The sequence below is a fragment of the Chelonia mydas genome, chromosome 14, assembly GCF_015237465.2.
Source record: "Chelonia mydas isolate rCheMyd1 chromosome 14, rCheMyd1.pri.v2, whole genome shotgun sequence".
NCBI lineage: Eukaryota > Metazoa > Chordata > Testudines > Cheloniidae > Chelonia > Chelonia mydas.
Window position 1 is genome coordinate 6554469 of NC_051254.2, and position 15515 is coordinate 6569983.

The following is a 15515-nucleotide window of genomic DNA, read 5'->3' on the forward strand; positions in this document are numbered from 1 at the left end:
TGTTCCTGAGCAGACCACACCCTCCATTCAATATAGTCTGCCCACATTGATCAGATTACAGAACCACAGACTCAGAATGGAAGCTCTATGGGGCATGGATTATGTCCTTTTATTTAACTGTCACGTGTCATTTCCACAAGCACGGCACAATGGAAATAATAATAATAGCAATAAATATTAGAACACATTGTAAACTGATTTAAATTTCAAATCATATAATGTTCCTTTGGCATATATTTCTTCCGTTGGAATAAAATTGGTTTATTTATAAATTTAAATAGAAAGCTAATTACTCACAATGCATAGGGATTGGGAAGGGAGCACAAATGTACCTTTGTGAAATAAAGTGCAAAAATAATCCCGAAAATTGTACACAGTGTGAAATCTGGCCCACCAGACTTGCTCTGGGGTGATGATGGGAAGAAAGCAATTTAGCAGCAACAGACTAAGGAAGTGTCCTAACAGGATTATATAAAGAAAATTGAAAGCATAATTGGGTCTTGGTAACCATAATTAAAACAATACCCTGCCACAGGAAATTAAACCCATCACACACAACACATCAATTAAATCTGTACTGCTTTGTCTCTTTTAACCAGGTTCTTTTCATTCTGTTCCTAATTTAAAGTACCCAGACACCATTTCCTGATTCTCTAGGAGAAGACCAAGTAAAAACTCACTTTGGTCCTGATCCTGCAAATGACTCTACACAAACACACCCCTGCACCCAGACGGAGACAACTGCAGGTTAGGGGCCTTTGCGTAGGGAATCTGTGCAGGTACTGGGGATGGACTCCTCTCCCTGATTTAGTGACAGTGCCTGGAGAACGAGCAGAACTGTTCCATATTTGCAGCTTCTGCTTGTGAAAACTGTGTCATCCTTACATGGGGGTTTTGGCCACTGACTCCTCATTGTCCAATGCTCCTATTTTTCCAATGCTAGAAAAAAATCTAAATAAAATAAACACCACAATCCTCTGCAAACATTTAGAATATATATTTTAAAAACTACACGTTAGGCCCTGTTTACAAGATGTTAAATGTGCTTCTGTACATTACTGCAATTAAGATTAAAATGTACCTTGATTTCTGATATGAGAGCAGCAGAGACCAAATACTGTAAGGTCATGGAAGAAAGAGTTACTGTCTGGGGAAGGAGGGTATAAAGGTAAAATGTTCAGTGACAAAGGGATGGATTTTTATTTACAGATCCTTACAATACAGTGAATGACCCATATCAAGTTACAACAGTTTTAGAAGTAGTCAGCCTGAAAATAACTTTAAATAGAGGAGTATGTTTCCCCTTTGATACTACATACATCCTAGAGCTTTATTTCTGCAAGACATCAAGGCATTTTAATACCCACTCTCGACACTCCTTAAATGCTTCCACAGGTTTCAGCAAGCCCATCTTGGCTTCATTTCCGAGTTCAGCATCTATTCCACTACTATCTTCATCCATCCACCCAAGTAACGCCTAGAAAAGACACACAAGCTGAATGGCCATTCATGTTTCAGATGAACACTGCAAACTGAAATACTGAGAAACTCCAAAATTGTTCGCTCCCTCTCTCCATTATATTCTATTGGTAACAACAAACCCAATTTATATTGATTAGGATCTTTTCAACAGGCCAACTGTGTATACAGCTATTCTGCCTTCCATCTTAAATACACAGAATTGTCAGTGTAAGTAGCTGCTTCTCTAGCTCACTACTTAGTAGAACAAGTAAACACTTAGTTTCCAATAAACCACCGGCCAGTATTCTGCATAAACAATTATCTTTCTTTGCATGTCTCAAACCACAGTTTCCTCCAGAGGCCATGAATGTCTGTGCTCCTGATTTCTTAGTCTTGTAAGTACTGCAATCGGGGACCAAAAAGGCACCAAGAAAAAAGCAGACACAAACTACAGTTTCCATAGCAATGTTTCAAACAATTAAAGTGGCAGAAACAAACGCAAGCAAAACGTTTCTTCATTCTGCGCACGGTTGTGGGATTCACCACTGTAAGGGGTCAAAAGGTTAAAAACCTGTGCCTGGATAATGCATGCTAATTACTGGATAATCAAATGTCATGCTCTTTGGCATGGGAAAACAGCCACAGCGATCTGTAAAGAATTCCCCCATATATAGCGTTGCACAAGTAGTCAGGTGCATCATGACAGAGAAAGAAGATTCTCACTTTCTCTGAAGCATCAACTGTTGGCAGGGTGCTAGACCCGCAGGAGAAGTGGTCTGTTCCTCAGTGGCAAATCCTTTCATTAGTAAGCAAGATCTTTGTACCTGGTATCTCTCCACAATGTGAAAGCCAACGGCAGACTGCAACTTGCGCAGACAAATTGGACACAGGTCCAACGGGCGCCGGTCTGATTCCTCCAGGTGATTGGAACCCTGCATCACACACTGCAGCCACTGACAGTGATGGAGTCCAAAGATGTGCCCAATCTCATGGGTCAGAGTCTGAAACACAGGTCTTATTTTGCAAATTATTGTAATCTATATTTTCCCCTCTTTCTTCTACTCTCCCTACACTGGCAGTACCCATTATAGCACCTTACAAAATGGGCCGATGATAAAACGGTTCCACTTCCAACCCACTCCGAGACAGAGCAACAGACCTGGTACGGGGCTGGTACCAATTTTAGTTACAGAAAAATGAAGAGGATGGCCCTGTAGTTAAGGAAAGGAGGTGAGTGTTCAATTCCCAGCCCCGCCACAAAATTCCTGTGTGAACTGGGTGAGGCACAATTGCTCTGTGCTTCTGTTCCCCAGCTGCAAAATGGGGATAGTAATACTTACTTTCTTCCATCCTTGTTCTGTATTGTGGATTTAGGCTCTAAGCTCCCTGAGCTAGGGACTGTCTCTTCCTATGCGTTTGTACAGCAGCTAGCACAGTGAGGCCCTAATTTCAGCTGGGGCTTCTAGACACTATTGTAATAAAAACATGATATCCCGCTCCCCAGAATATGCTCAAGGGATTAAAAAAATGTTTTAATGTTTGTTTAAAAGGATAATTCTTCACACTTCTACATAGTGTTACCATCCAGGGAGCTCAAAGTACTTCACAAACAATAGCAAACTAAGACTCGCAGCCCCCAATTGACCCACAGAGGTTGAGTTTACTGGCCTTCAAATTAAGGATTTACTGTATTTTATTTAATTCAGTCTGGGGGTACTCTGTGGCTCGGCTCTGGGGGGGATAGGAGTTTCAGGTGTATTAGCTGGTGTGGGGGCATGGCTGGGCTCTGCGGGGGGAGGGGTTGTAGGTGTCTGGCCCCCAGCTGGGCTCTGTGGGAGAGGGGACAAAGAAACAGGATTGTCATAGGGGTTTCTTTAACTCTGAAGGAATCTTTTTGTGTCTCTGTTTTGTTATAGACATACTTGCTGACAGGTATTTTTTAAAAAATTACCAAATTAATTGAAACTGGTGTGATTATGTAGTGTTATTCTGACAAATAAAATTTGCTGAATTTTAAAATATTGTATGCAGAATTTTTATTTTTTTGGTGCAGAATTCCCCCAGGAGTAATATACACAAGTGTAAGGAATATCAGCTTGAACATCCCACCTGATCTCAACTGCAGGGCTCGAGGATGAAGAGACAGATTCTGCTGTCATTTACACTGGTGTAACTCCATTGACTTCACTGGAGTTACTCCTGATTTACACCAGCAAGAGGAGAATTAAACCCTTAGAAACAAAAGCTATTTTTATTTCCAAATAGAAATGTAAGACTTTCAATAACTCTCTAGAGCCCAACAGGCACCCACCTTGCAGGACCTCAGAAGCAGCATACTGTTGATTGCAGGAGTATAATAGCCATCAAAAATTGAATAGTCTGCTGAGGGAAGCTTCTTGATATTCTGCAGTCTGCCTTTGTAACTCGCACTATAAAAATCACTGTCATACCTGGCAAAGCTGAAGATCCCCATTCCTTAAGAAGAAATCAAAAAGGAATTCTATTAGAGAAGACACTGTCACAGTTCAGGTCAACTGCCCCTGTATTCTCGCTCCGTGGTCTCTTGAAGGCACCCACACTAGGCTTTTGGCTCCTCAGCCATCACCTCTTTTGAGCAGCCATCTCTCTCTCCCTCCTGACCAGGGGTTTTCCACTCTGTACAGTTCCCTGCTTACACTGTAATAGTCCCAGCAAGCCAGACTGCCTATAACATAGGGTGACCAGACAACAAATGTGAAAAATCAGGACGGGGGTGGGGGGTAATAAGAGCCTATATAAGAAAAAGACCCAAAAATCAGGACTGTTTCTATAAAATTAGGACATCTGGTCACCCTACTATAACAAGCCATCGTCTGCTCATTGGTTTTCCTGTGAAGACTCATGAACAGCGTAATTGCCAGCAGTTATAGGTTGATCCCTACCAAATTCACGACTGTGAAAAACATGTCACGGACCATGGAAGAAGTCCTCCCCCATGAAATCTAGCTATCTGAGGGGAGGGAGAGGGGCAGGGCTGGGGGCACCCCAGCCAGGGACTCCTACTGTTCCCTGGGCTCCAGCTGCCCGGGTGGGATGGGACATACTCTTTCCCTGCACAGCCGCTTTCAGGGGGAGATCAGGCCTACCTCCGGGTATCTCCCCCTGCTGCAGGAAGCTCTGCAGCAGCGGTTGGGCTCTGAAGGCAGCACAGATGTGAGGCTGGCAATCCCACGACCCCCCTACAACAGCTCTGTGACCCTCCACAACCTCTTTTTGGGTTGGGACCCCGACAGTTACAACACCATGAAATTTCAGATGTAAACACCTGAAAATGTGAAACTGACTAATTTTCAAATCCTATGGCCATGAAATTGACCAGAATGGACAGTGAATTTGGCTGGGTCCTAGTTATAAGCTATCACACAGCTCCTTATAAGCAAGCACATTTATTCTTCAGGTGAAAGCATTACACAAAAAAACATATTAAAACAATAAAAGAACCTGCATGCGTGCTAATAAGCTCTCCAGAGCTCACCCACCAATCTTATAGGGACTCAGTAGGCCAAAGTTCTTCCAACTCCTCCTTCAAAGGATTAGGGCCTCCTTTGGACAGAAGGTCCTGTTCATTTACTGGATAAGAAAGGTAGCCCTTAGACAGTTTAAACTCAGGCTATTTATCCAAAAGTCCTTTCTTGTCTGTTAGTTTCTGGAGAATCACAGAATTATAGAACTCGAAGGGAACAAAAGAGGTCTTCTAGTCCAGTCCTCTCCACTCATGGCAGGACTAAATATTATCTAGACCATCCCTGACAAGTGTTTGTCTAACCTGCTCTTAAAAACCCCAAATGACGGAGATTCCACAACCTTCTTGCGCAATTTATTCCAGCACTTAACTACCCTGACAGTTAGGAAGTTTTTCCTAATGTTCAACCTAAACTGCCTTTGTTGCAATTTAAACCCCTTGTTTCTTGTCCTATCCTCAGAGGTTAATGAGAACAATTTACCTCTCTACTCCTTGTAACAACCTTTTATGTATATGATCCAGTTTGAACCAGAATATGTGAGCCTCTCGAGGTGGTGGTACTTCTCTGGGAGTGTTACCTGAGTGAATTTCCCTAATCTCTTCACCTATGTTCTTATTTCCTGGAGGAGTTGTGGTCGCTCTCCCCCATGGAATTGCATACAATTCATGGGCCACAATGATACATAAACTTACTGATCTGAAAGATATTGCAGGGAATTGACATATCTGTCACAGACACCACAAACACAACTGTGATGAAACTTATAATAATCTGAAGTCCTAGATTTGCTATTTTAAGTCAATGCCAAAAGAGCACTTCTATGTTTTGGATTACATTGTGTTAGATACACAGAAGTCTTCAAACACGGGAAGCATCAAAATAAATAATATACATTGTACCCTGCATTTTAAAATCACCATTTTGCTTTGCCACGTGTTCTAGTGAATGTACCGTACCCTTCAGTTTATGGCTCAGCACAGAAGGACAAGTAGATCTACCCTGATCAATTTCTGAGCAAGCTAGCTACTGTTTAGCAGCCTACTGGTTTATAGCCCTGGAAGGCAGTACAAGTAAAAGCAACCTCTCAGAAGTCAGTAAAAGTATTTTACATGTACTACTAGCGACCTCTTCTGGTCAAAGAAGGGTTTGGCAGAGCTCAGAGCAAAGATCTGGGGGAAAAAAACAAAAAGCAAAAAAACCCTCTTGCACTCAGATTCCCTTCATGTTTAAAAGCCCAATTAATCTTACTCATGTTGAGTAGCATTTCCTCCTCTGTGTACTCCCACTGACGTCGGTGGAACTACTCGTAGGAGCAAGAGTTGCAGATGTAGGTGCTAAATAATTGTCACATATTGACAGTGTAATACAATCTTCAAAAACAGGGAAAACACATACTTAGGGTCCCATAGAGCATGATTGTGCACACACACAGTCTTTAAAAAAGGCACATGAATTATTACTGTTAATATTTTGCACTTATATAGTGTCTTTTCATCTTACCATGCTTTACAGACATTAATTTCATGTAGGGATACACTGTGACACAGAGAGATTATGTAACTTGTCCAAGGCCACAGAGAAAAGCAGGGGCAAAGGCAGGATTAGTATCCAAAACACGTGGCTGCCTGTCTTGTACCTTAACCATAGGACAATATCACTGAAATGCATTATACGACAAAGGATCTATGCCACAAATACAGTACATTTCCTTTCCAAATAATGAATCCAGATCTTCCGTGCAGTGAGTCCAATATATTCCCATTGTGCTGATTTTTCTGAGTTGTCCAATCAAAATTATTGCAGGAATAATTGAAGTACAAGGTACCTTACTATTGAGCGTTTCCTGTATGACAGGTCCCTGTGAAAAACAACGTAGTGGGACACTGAACCTTACTAGGCTATTTATGTCCTTTTGGATGTTATAATTAGCAATGTGATGATGAAGACACGAGGCCAGAGCCTCGCACGATTCTTCACTGAGAATGGAACATGACTTCTGTGGCACAACTGATTCACAGTGACTCAGAAAGGAGTGGATGACTCAGGTGTGTCAGACACAATTTACAAGGCTCTCTTCCCCACATCCATGTGTGTAATTATCAGGGGCATTTGGTGCCTACTTTAAATTAACCACCCCAGGATGTTGTAAAAAACAAAAACAGTCCATTTGAAAATCTATTCCTGCAGGATAAAATCCTGATGTCAACAATAGGAGTCCTGCATGTAAGAGGTCAGCAGGCCTATACCCCACGTGATCAAAAGTTTCTACTGAGAATCATTGCTGATTTATAATAAAGAGAGAAGCGCTATGTACAGCAGAAGCAGAAAGAGAAACAATAATGTACACACATAAGAATGTTCAGGGCCTTAACTCTGCAATGCAGCATGGGACTTCCACACCTGGCTCTCACTCCTCAGGTTTGAGAGGGGTACAAGTGACACGGGGAAAAAACTTTGCCCCGAGGGAGGAATTGCCTTGTGTTGCCCTATAATGACCCATCTAGCTGACCATATAACAGCAATGATGGGCCTCCAAAAAGCATCCATCCATGCGTATCCTGTCAGAAGGACGGTTGAGTTAAAAGGTCCGGAGGATGGTAACATTAAAATGGAGTGTGTGAAAGCAAAACTTTCCAGTCTCCCTAAGAGAGATGGCCCAGAAGGACACAGCCATTCCCAGGGAGAGGGACTGACATAAAAAAAATAAGTAAGATTACAATCACAGTTAAAGCTCCCCTTGCACATAAAGAAAACGCAGTACAATATAAACAAGTAGCGAAAAGGGCAGGTGCCCACTATACCTAGGGGTCAAAAGGAGAGCTCTAGCTCTGCATTTCCCAGCTGTGTGTCCGTCACGCTCGGACATTCCCCTAATGAGCTTTAGATCTGATGATTTTCCCTGTGTGGTTTTCTTCATGACGCAAAACAGTACAGATCCTGATAGGTACCAGTCATCTACACTACCCAATAAAGTCAGCAGGTGTTACAGTTATTCAGCACCTCTGAGGAATTTCACCATCATGTTTAAGTTTACAGACAAAAAATGAAGACTGCCAGACATTAAACGTAGCTTGAGAACTTGGAGTGGGATTCACAACAGTACTTAGGCACCTAAGACATACTTTTGGCTCCCCTGCAATCCACAAAATTCCCATCAAACTTTGTAAGTGCCTAAACTCACTGGACACCTAAAGTTTTTCAGGGTAAAAGTTCACTACCACGGTGAAGTAATGCTAAATTCTATAGTGCAAGAGCCCTGCAGAAATGATCTCAAGTGGTAATTCTACAAATGGTGAGAGAGTCTCCAAAACTTGTGCATGATGTCATCATAAGATAGGTTTTGAATACGGGTACTTCAACATTTTCCCAGTACATTTTATCTAATTGAAAATCTGCACAACAGCAATTATGAGTCAGGCTACAGTTTAGTCACAGAGGTCACGGAATCCATGACTTCCAGCGAACTTCATGACTCCAACCTATGGTGGTTGGGAGCTGCAGGGTACCCCATCGCCCGTGGGGGCAGGGAGCTGTGGGGTACCTCTGCCAGCTCTGGCGGCCCCTGGAGCTCCAAGCCACCACAGGCGGCAGGGTAACTCACAGCTCCTGGCCGCCGCAGGGGAACCCCCAGATCTCCCAGCCACAGCGGGGGAACCCCTGAGCTCCCAACTGCCACAGGAGCTGCTGATGGAACCCCAAACTCCTGGCCACCATGGGCAGCGGGGAACCCCCAAGCTCCCGGCCACCACGGGTCCCTGGAGCTGCGGGTGGTGGGGTACCCTGTAGCTTCCAGCCTCCACAGGCAGCGGGGGATCCCCAGAGCTGCGGGAGGCAGGGGTACCCGGCAGCCCCCAGCTGCTGCAGGCAGCTCCTAGCCCCTGCGCAGCTGCCCCACTTCAGGCAGCATGGGGACCTGCAGATCCCCATTTTGTCATGGATATATTTAGTAAAAGTCAGAGACAGGTCACGGCTTCCGTGAATTTTTCTCTTTTGCCCATGACCCATCCCTGACTTTTACTAAAAATATCCGTGACAAAACTTAGCCTTATTATGAGACTTTACACATTAGCAATAAATACACATATTGTATCAGCATAAAACACCATGTAAACAACTAAAGTTCATCCAAAGAACGCATGCAGTTAGTCAAAAAGCCCCTGGTGCTGCATGTAAAATATTGTTTTTACAACATTAATATTCTCCACAAACTTCAAATAAAGTGTTAAAGACTCCAACAGATTATTTTACACGTCTCAAACTTCACTCAGCTTTTAAATTTAGAGTTTGCAAATTTGGAATGGTATCAGGTGATTTACTGTATAATAAGGGATTACAGACTTCTCTCCTAAACCAGGATTATGAACAAAGGTGCACAATGGGCCATTTTCTGTCTACTTAATGTCAGAGAGATAATATGGAGAGTTACCACTATTTCTTAGTTAAATTTCAGCAATTGCATATGGGCTTCTTTGGCACAGGAGTTTATGCTCAATTAGCTCAATTTTCTGAAGGGTCTCAGCCACAGGCTTGAGTCACCATTGTATTACTCCAGTTTTAAAGCTGGCATAACTCTGCTGAAACTAGATGAATGGAGTTACACCACTGCCAAAGGGACACTTAGCAATGGGGAAATCAAGCCCCAAATCTTTATCTTTGAACCCACTGTTCGGCCATGGAAAAATTTGCAATTTGAGCACAAACAGCATTTGCTTCGCATTCACCATTCATCTGAGTGGACACCAAACACAAACAAATGTTGTCACAAATATATGGACCACCGTTGAAGATGTGGTCTGTGTCACAGAAACCAAACACAATGATCCATACTTCCATGCAATTAAAAAACAATTATTAAAACAACCAACTACAAAGCCAGAAGCCACATGTTTGATCCTTACTTTATGTTAATCTGTTTAAATTGCTCATGAAAGACTGAGAGAAGAAAACTTATTTGTTTTTATTATTATATTTTCATCAGGTTTAGACAGATTTTTGCCTCCCCAATCTATTCATTTTAATTACCCAGTTGTTGTATAGGAAGCTTAGACACCTCACTCAGCTTGGTGGATGGCAGGGATATTCTTGGATTTTCTAGGTGCCAGAAGTGAGGTGCTGTGTTGTGTTTTAATGCCTAAGTCCCTTCATGGATCCCACCCTCTATGCTTAGCCACTGAACAGAATGGGTGCAATTTCCTTTCTAGAATCTCTGCCCTTTCTGAAGCACAGCTACATGAATACAGATTGCTATTGTTAAATGCTATTCCTGCATAAGCAAGCACATAGCTGGCATACGCAGCACACACTATGGTGCAGGTGGAATTCCAACTTCCATTCTAATTACTCCTTTTCAATTAATAATTATTTTCTTAAATTAATTTCTTTTAGGCTGAAATTCTACAGGCTTTGTTGAAGCTCAGGGGTATTTTGCGGCTGTGTGTGTATAAAGTTTTATTAAAATCAGTGCAGACATTTTGACATTTAATAAAAAAAAAAGACCTCTTCCAGGATGTATTATAGATTGTATTAGTCTTTTACAGCCTCCAAAAGCATGGGAGGTGCCTTGCAGTATCAATCAGAAGACATAGGCCTTGCCTCAAACAATGTACAATCTTGACCCGGAGCACCTCCACCTCCCACTGGCTGCAGAGTCTCTCAGCATCTCCCAGGATTGGACCATACTTTATAATGCACAAGAGCAGGGGATAGAGTTAAGGCTGAGCTTTCAACTTTAATGCAGAGATTCCAACTGATGGCTTAATTTTTCAGTGTTAAAACTGCACTATTACAAAATATCATAAAAATGGTATTTAAAAAGTTACCTAAAAGGGTAGATGGGGCTGTTCCAGGCAACTCTGGAAGTTTATTCTATTTCATCTAAAGAGATCTAGTTCTTGATACTTGTCTCATTTTGGGTTCAGAGGTCATCTCCACCTAATAAAAATGCACTCTGAAGGCATATTTTGTGGCAGGCAGGCAGTTCTGAAGTTAGGACTCTAGTAGCACTGGGAAACACATCCTTTCAAGGCAGCTCTGGATATCAGTGGATGAGCTTGTGCACTGGGCCTATGTGCGTGGTCCCTGCATTTAGTTTAGAATTTGGGTCATTGTTTTGGTCCTGTTTTATTTTTGTCTTATTCCATTTGCTCATTTTGTTTTATTTTTGGTTTGGAGTTGTTTTATATTTTGACTAACATTTGGTTTTCCCAAGTTGTTGGTCATAGCCATATTAGGGCCAATCCTGAGACTGATGTCAGTGGCAAATGAGCACATTTCAAAACCTCCCAGAATTGGGCCCTAAGCTGTATTGCCTAGTTCAGGAATGTACTTAACTATGGGGCTAACTTTAAATGTGTGAGAAGTCTAATTCAAATCCACAAGGCTACTCACAAACTTAGTCACATGCTTAAGTGTCTTGCTGACATGGAGCCTGTGCCAGGTTTTTTCACAGGTGATATATAAATAATTTAGATTCTTCATTTCTGGAGTCACCTGGCCAATATAGGGGAAATAAAAATGAAAAAAGAACACTGAAATGGAAAAATACTGTTTAAATTAAAAATATACATAATGGGGCCAAAATCCTAACTATGAACCTTTTCTCAGGTGAACATAGATTCTAACTTATTTAACAAAATACTGTTTGAAAAGAATCTCAATTATAAAAGGAAGAATCAACATATATAAAAATTCCAGATTCACCACACGTGTAAATAAAGGCAATTCCACTGATTTCTATAAAAAGAAAAGGAGTACTAGTGGCACCGTAGAGACTAACCAATTTATTTGAGCATAAGCTTTCGTGAGCTACAGCTCACTTCATGGGATGCTGTAGCTCACGAAAGCTTATGCTCAAATAAATTGGTTAGTCTCTAAGGTGCCACTAGTACTCCTTTTCCTTTTGGGAATACAGACTAACACGGCTGCTACTCTGAAAACTGATTTCTATGGGAGTTTGGCAAACAGAGGGCTTGCTATATCAGGTCCATAAGCTGGTAATTGAAGAATGAGTTAAATCAGAAGCACCTATGCAAACTAGATTTGATTGCTAGCAATCATAGATTCATAGATATTTAGGTCAGAAGGGACCATTATGATCATCTAGTCCAACCTCCTGCACAACGCAGGCCACAGAATTTCACCCACCACTCCTGCAAAAAACCTCACCTATGTCTGTGCTATTGAAGACCTCAAATCATGGTTTAAAGACTTCAAGGAGCAGAGAATCCTCCAGCAAGTGACCCGTGCCCCATGCTACAGAGGAAGGCGAAAAACCTCCAGGGCCTCTTCCAATCTGCCCTGGAGGAAAATTCCTTCCCAACCCCAAATATGGCAATCAGCTAAACCCTGAGCATATGGGCAAGATTCATCAGCCAGATACTACAGAAAATTCTTTCCTGGGTGACTCAGATCCCACCCCATCTAATATCCCATCACAGGCCATTGGCCTATTTACCATGAATATTTAATTACCAAAACCATGTTATCCCATCATACCATCTCCTCCATAAACTTATCGAGTTTAATCTTAAAGCCAGATAGATCTTTTGCCCCCACTGCTTCCCTTGGAAGGCTGTTCCAAAACTTCACTCCTCTGATGGTTAGAAACCTTCGTCTAATTTCTAGTCTAAATTTCCTGGTGGCCAGTTTATATCCATTTGTTCTTGTGTCCACATTGGTACTGAGCTTAAATAATTCCTCTCCCTCTCTGGTATTTATCCCTCTGATATATTTATAGAGAGCAATCATATCTCCCCTCAACCTTCTTTTAGTTAGGCTAAACAAGCCAAGCTCGAGTCTCCTTTCATAAGACAAGTTTTCCATTCCTTGGATCATCCTAGTAGCCCTTCTCTATACCTGTTCCAGTTTGAATTCATCCTTCTTAAACATGGGAGACCAGAACTGCACACAGTATTCCAGGTGAGGTCTCACCAGTGCCTTGTATAACGGTACTAAAACCTCCTTATCCCTACTGGAAATACCTCTCCTGATGCATCCCAAGACCGCATTAGCTTTTTTCACGGCCATATCACATTGGCAGCTCATAGTCATCCTATGATCAACCAATACTCCAAGGTCCTTCTCCTCCTTCGTTACTTCTAATTGATGTGTCCCCAGCTTATAACTAAAATTCTTGTTATTAATCCCTAAATAATCAGACTCTGGAGAAATAGACAGAGCTAGTTACACTGTGCTTTGGACAGATGTCAGTCCAAAATCTACTTGAACTTACGTCCAGCAATCCCCAATGAAATCAATGCAGCTGTTCAATTATAACTGAGTACAGCATTGGGCCCATGGCAAGATTGCTCTTCATGCCAACTAAGCCTTGCAGTTAAAATATACATGCCCACTAAGCCCTGCCATTGAGCAAACCATTTTACCCAGTCACTGGCCAGATCAGATTTTTCAAGCATACATGTTTTTGGAATAGCTGAGAAAATGTTTAATATTTTTGCTTTGAATAACACAGGCACTCTATTTTATGGTGAAAAAGACAAAGAGCAATATTTTGAGGTGTAGATTTTGGGTATCATAGACTAAAGGCTGTTGTGGTACCTGAAGTGAACTCATGCTGCAAACATGCAAACACAACAGAGAGGGCCTGAGTTTCCTTTCACTAATGCAGGAGTCACTTCATTGCCCTTGATGTACTGACTCCTAATTTACAGTGATGTGACACCAGACTCAGGACCAAACAGTCTAAATGTTATGACTTTATGCATTTAAAAAAAAAAATCACATTAACAATCTTTTGTTTTTCTTGCAACAGAAAACCACAAGATAGAGACTAAATTAGTACTCCTTGGGAACCCCAAATTCTGATTTATGTGACCGGGAGATTTAGGAGTACAAGGAAGACTAGATCATAACACTGCAAGGGTTTTTTTTTTTTAAGTTATTTTCATTTAAAATTGTACACAACATAAAAATGTACATAACATTACATCTGCTGAGTGACTAACCTGTTAAAGTCTTTCTTATTTCCAGTATACCTAGTGAAAGACATCGCCCATATCTTAGCCCGTTAGGTAAAGTGTGTGATAGTTCTTAGGGTACTCAAGACTGGGAGTCACCCTGTTATCCCCTACCTCCAGTATGAGGAAGTCCTGCCAGTGCCTGGCTGGACGTCATCTCCCAAACACCATCAGCCTTTCAGCCACTCAAGCACTCTCCTCTGGACTATGCCAGCCCTAACTTCACCTTGCAGGTGAACAGTAGGTTCACCCCAGTCCCCAAGTCCCTTTGGATCATTCCCCTGCGACACTGGCAACTCATAGAAATCCCAGATCCTCTGCTCTCAAAGGAGCAGTGTATTCCAGTTTTATCTTAAACCACCACTCCTGTAAACCACAGAGCCCTTGTGAGTACTGAAATAAACCTAATATTGTTTTATTAGAAGAAAGAATAAAGATTTAACTAGAAACAAGAGCGAGCAGTGGAAACATACGATTACAATGCAAAACAGAACCACAAAATGTGAACTTGGGTCTATATTTATTAATAAATACCTTTCCTACCAAATAAAGTAGGTTTTCCCATAGGTGTCGACTTCTTCTGGAGCCAGTGGGTGCTCGACCCCCCTCTGCCCCTGGCCCAGCCCTGACTCCACCCATGCCCTGCCCCCATTTCAACCCCTTCCTCAAATCCCCGCCCTGGCCCCGCCTCTTCCCCACCTCCTTCCCTGAGCGCGCCACGTGCCCGCCCCTCCCCCATCCCTCCCAGAGCTTGCTACAGCTGTTTGGCCGGGGCAAGCGCTGGGAGGTAGGCGGAGGAGCGGGGACGCGGTGTGCTCAGGGGAGGAGGAGGTTAGGCAGGGCGGGAAGGGAAGCTTGGCTGCCGGTAGGTGCAGAGCACCCACTAATATTTCCCTGTCAGTACTCCAGCCCTGGAGCACCCACAGAGTCGGCACCGATGGGTTTTCACCGCAAAGTTCAGTCTGTTGCAGAGCTGTCTGGTTATGATCCAAACATGCATGAAAACACCCTCATTCCACAAGTTTCAGAGTAGCAGCCGTGTTAGTCTGTATTTGCAAAAAGAAAAGGAGGACTTGTGGCACCTTAGAGACTAACAAATTTATTTGAGCATAAGCTTTCGTGAGCTACAGCTCACTTCCTCAGAACTTCCTTAGTGAATGGATCTAGAGGGTTTTTCCTCCTGTTATACTGAAACCAAACTTTTGTTTCTATTCAGAGGCAGGGCAAACCCCCGTCTTGTTGTAAAGTCCCTTTTTTTACCTTCAAGTGGTTTCGATCGTTTGCAGTTGCCTCTGATGGTTTCCCATTCAAAGTCTTACTACTGCACAAAGCTAAACTCAGCCTTGCATTGCATCCTCAGCTAAACAGCAAGGGGTGACAACTCCCCCATCCTAGAATAGGCATTACCCCAGTGACTAATTTTTACTGCAAGTCATAAAGCATTCTCTCTCATTTTATATATATATATCCATCCCATACATACATCTCACAATGATTACAGAAGACTCATAACTAGTCAAGATTCATAGATACCTTACATGTTGCTCTTTATGGATAAATATCCTGTACAACATGT

General features: G+C 42.3%; 1 protein-coding gene across 11 annotated transcripts in view; it reads right to left on the reverse strand.

Annotated features, from left to right (window-relative positions):
- Positions 1–1176: 1176 nt before the first annotated feature.
- The window catches only part of AMZ2 (archaelysin family metallopeptidase 2), a 31788-nt gene continuing 17449 nt past the window's right edge, over positions 1177–15515 (reverse strand). For all 11 annotated transcript variants that reach the window (XM_043527696.1, XM_037914619.2, XM_043527692.1 and 8 more), the window contains 3 exons: positions 3773–3936; positions 2286–2462; positions 1177–1477 (listed from right to left, as the gene is read on the reverse strand). In XM_043527696.1, coding sequence (XP_043383631.1) covers positions 1331–1477; positions 2286–2462; positions 3773–3936 — 488 coding nt within the window. In that variant the 3' untranslated portion in view covers positions 1177–1330. The remainder of the gene's footprint in view (positions 1478–2285; positions 2463–3772; positions 3937–15515) is intronic.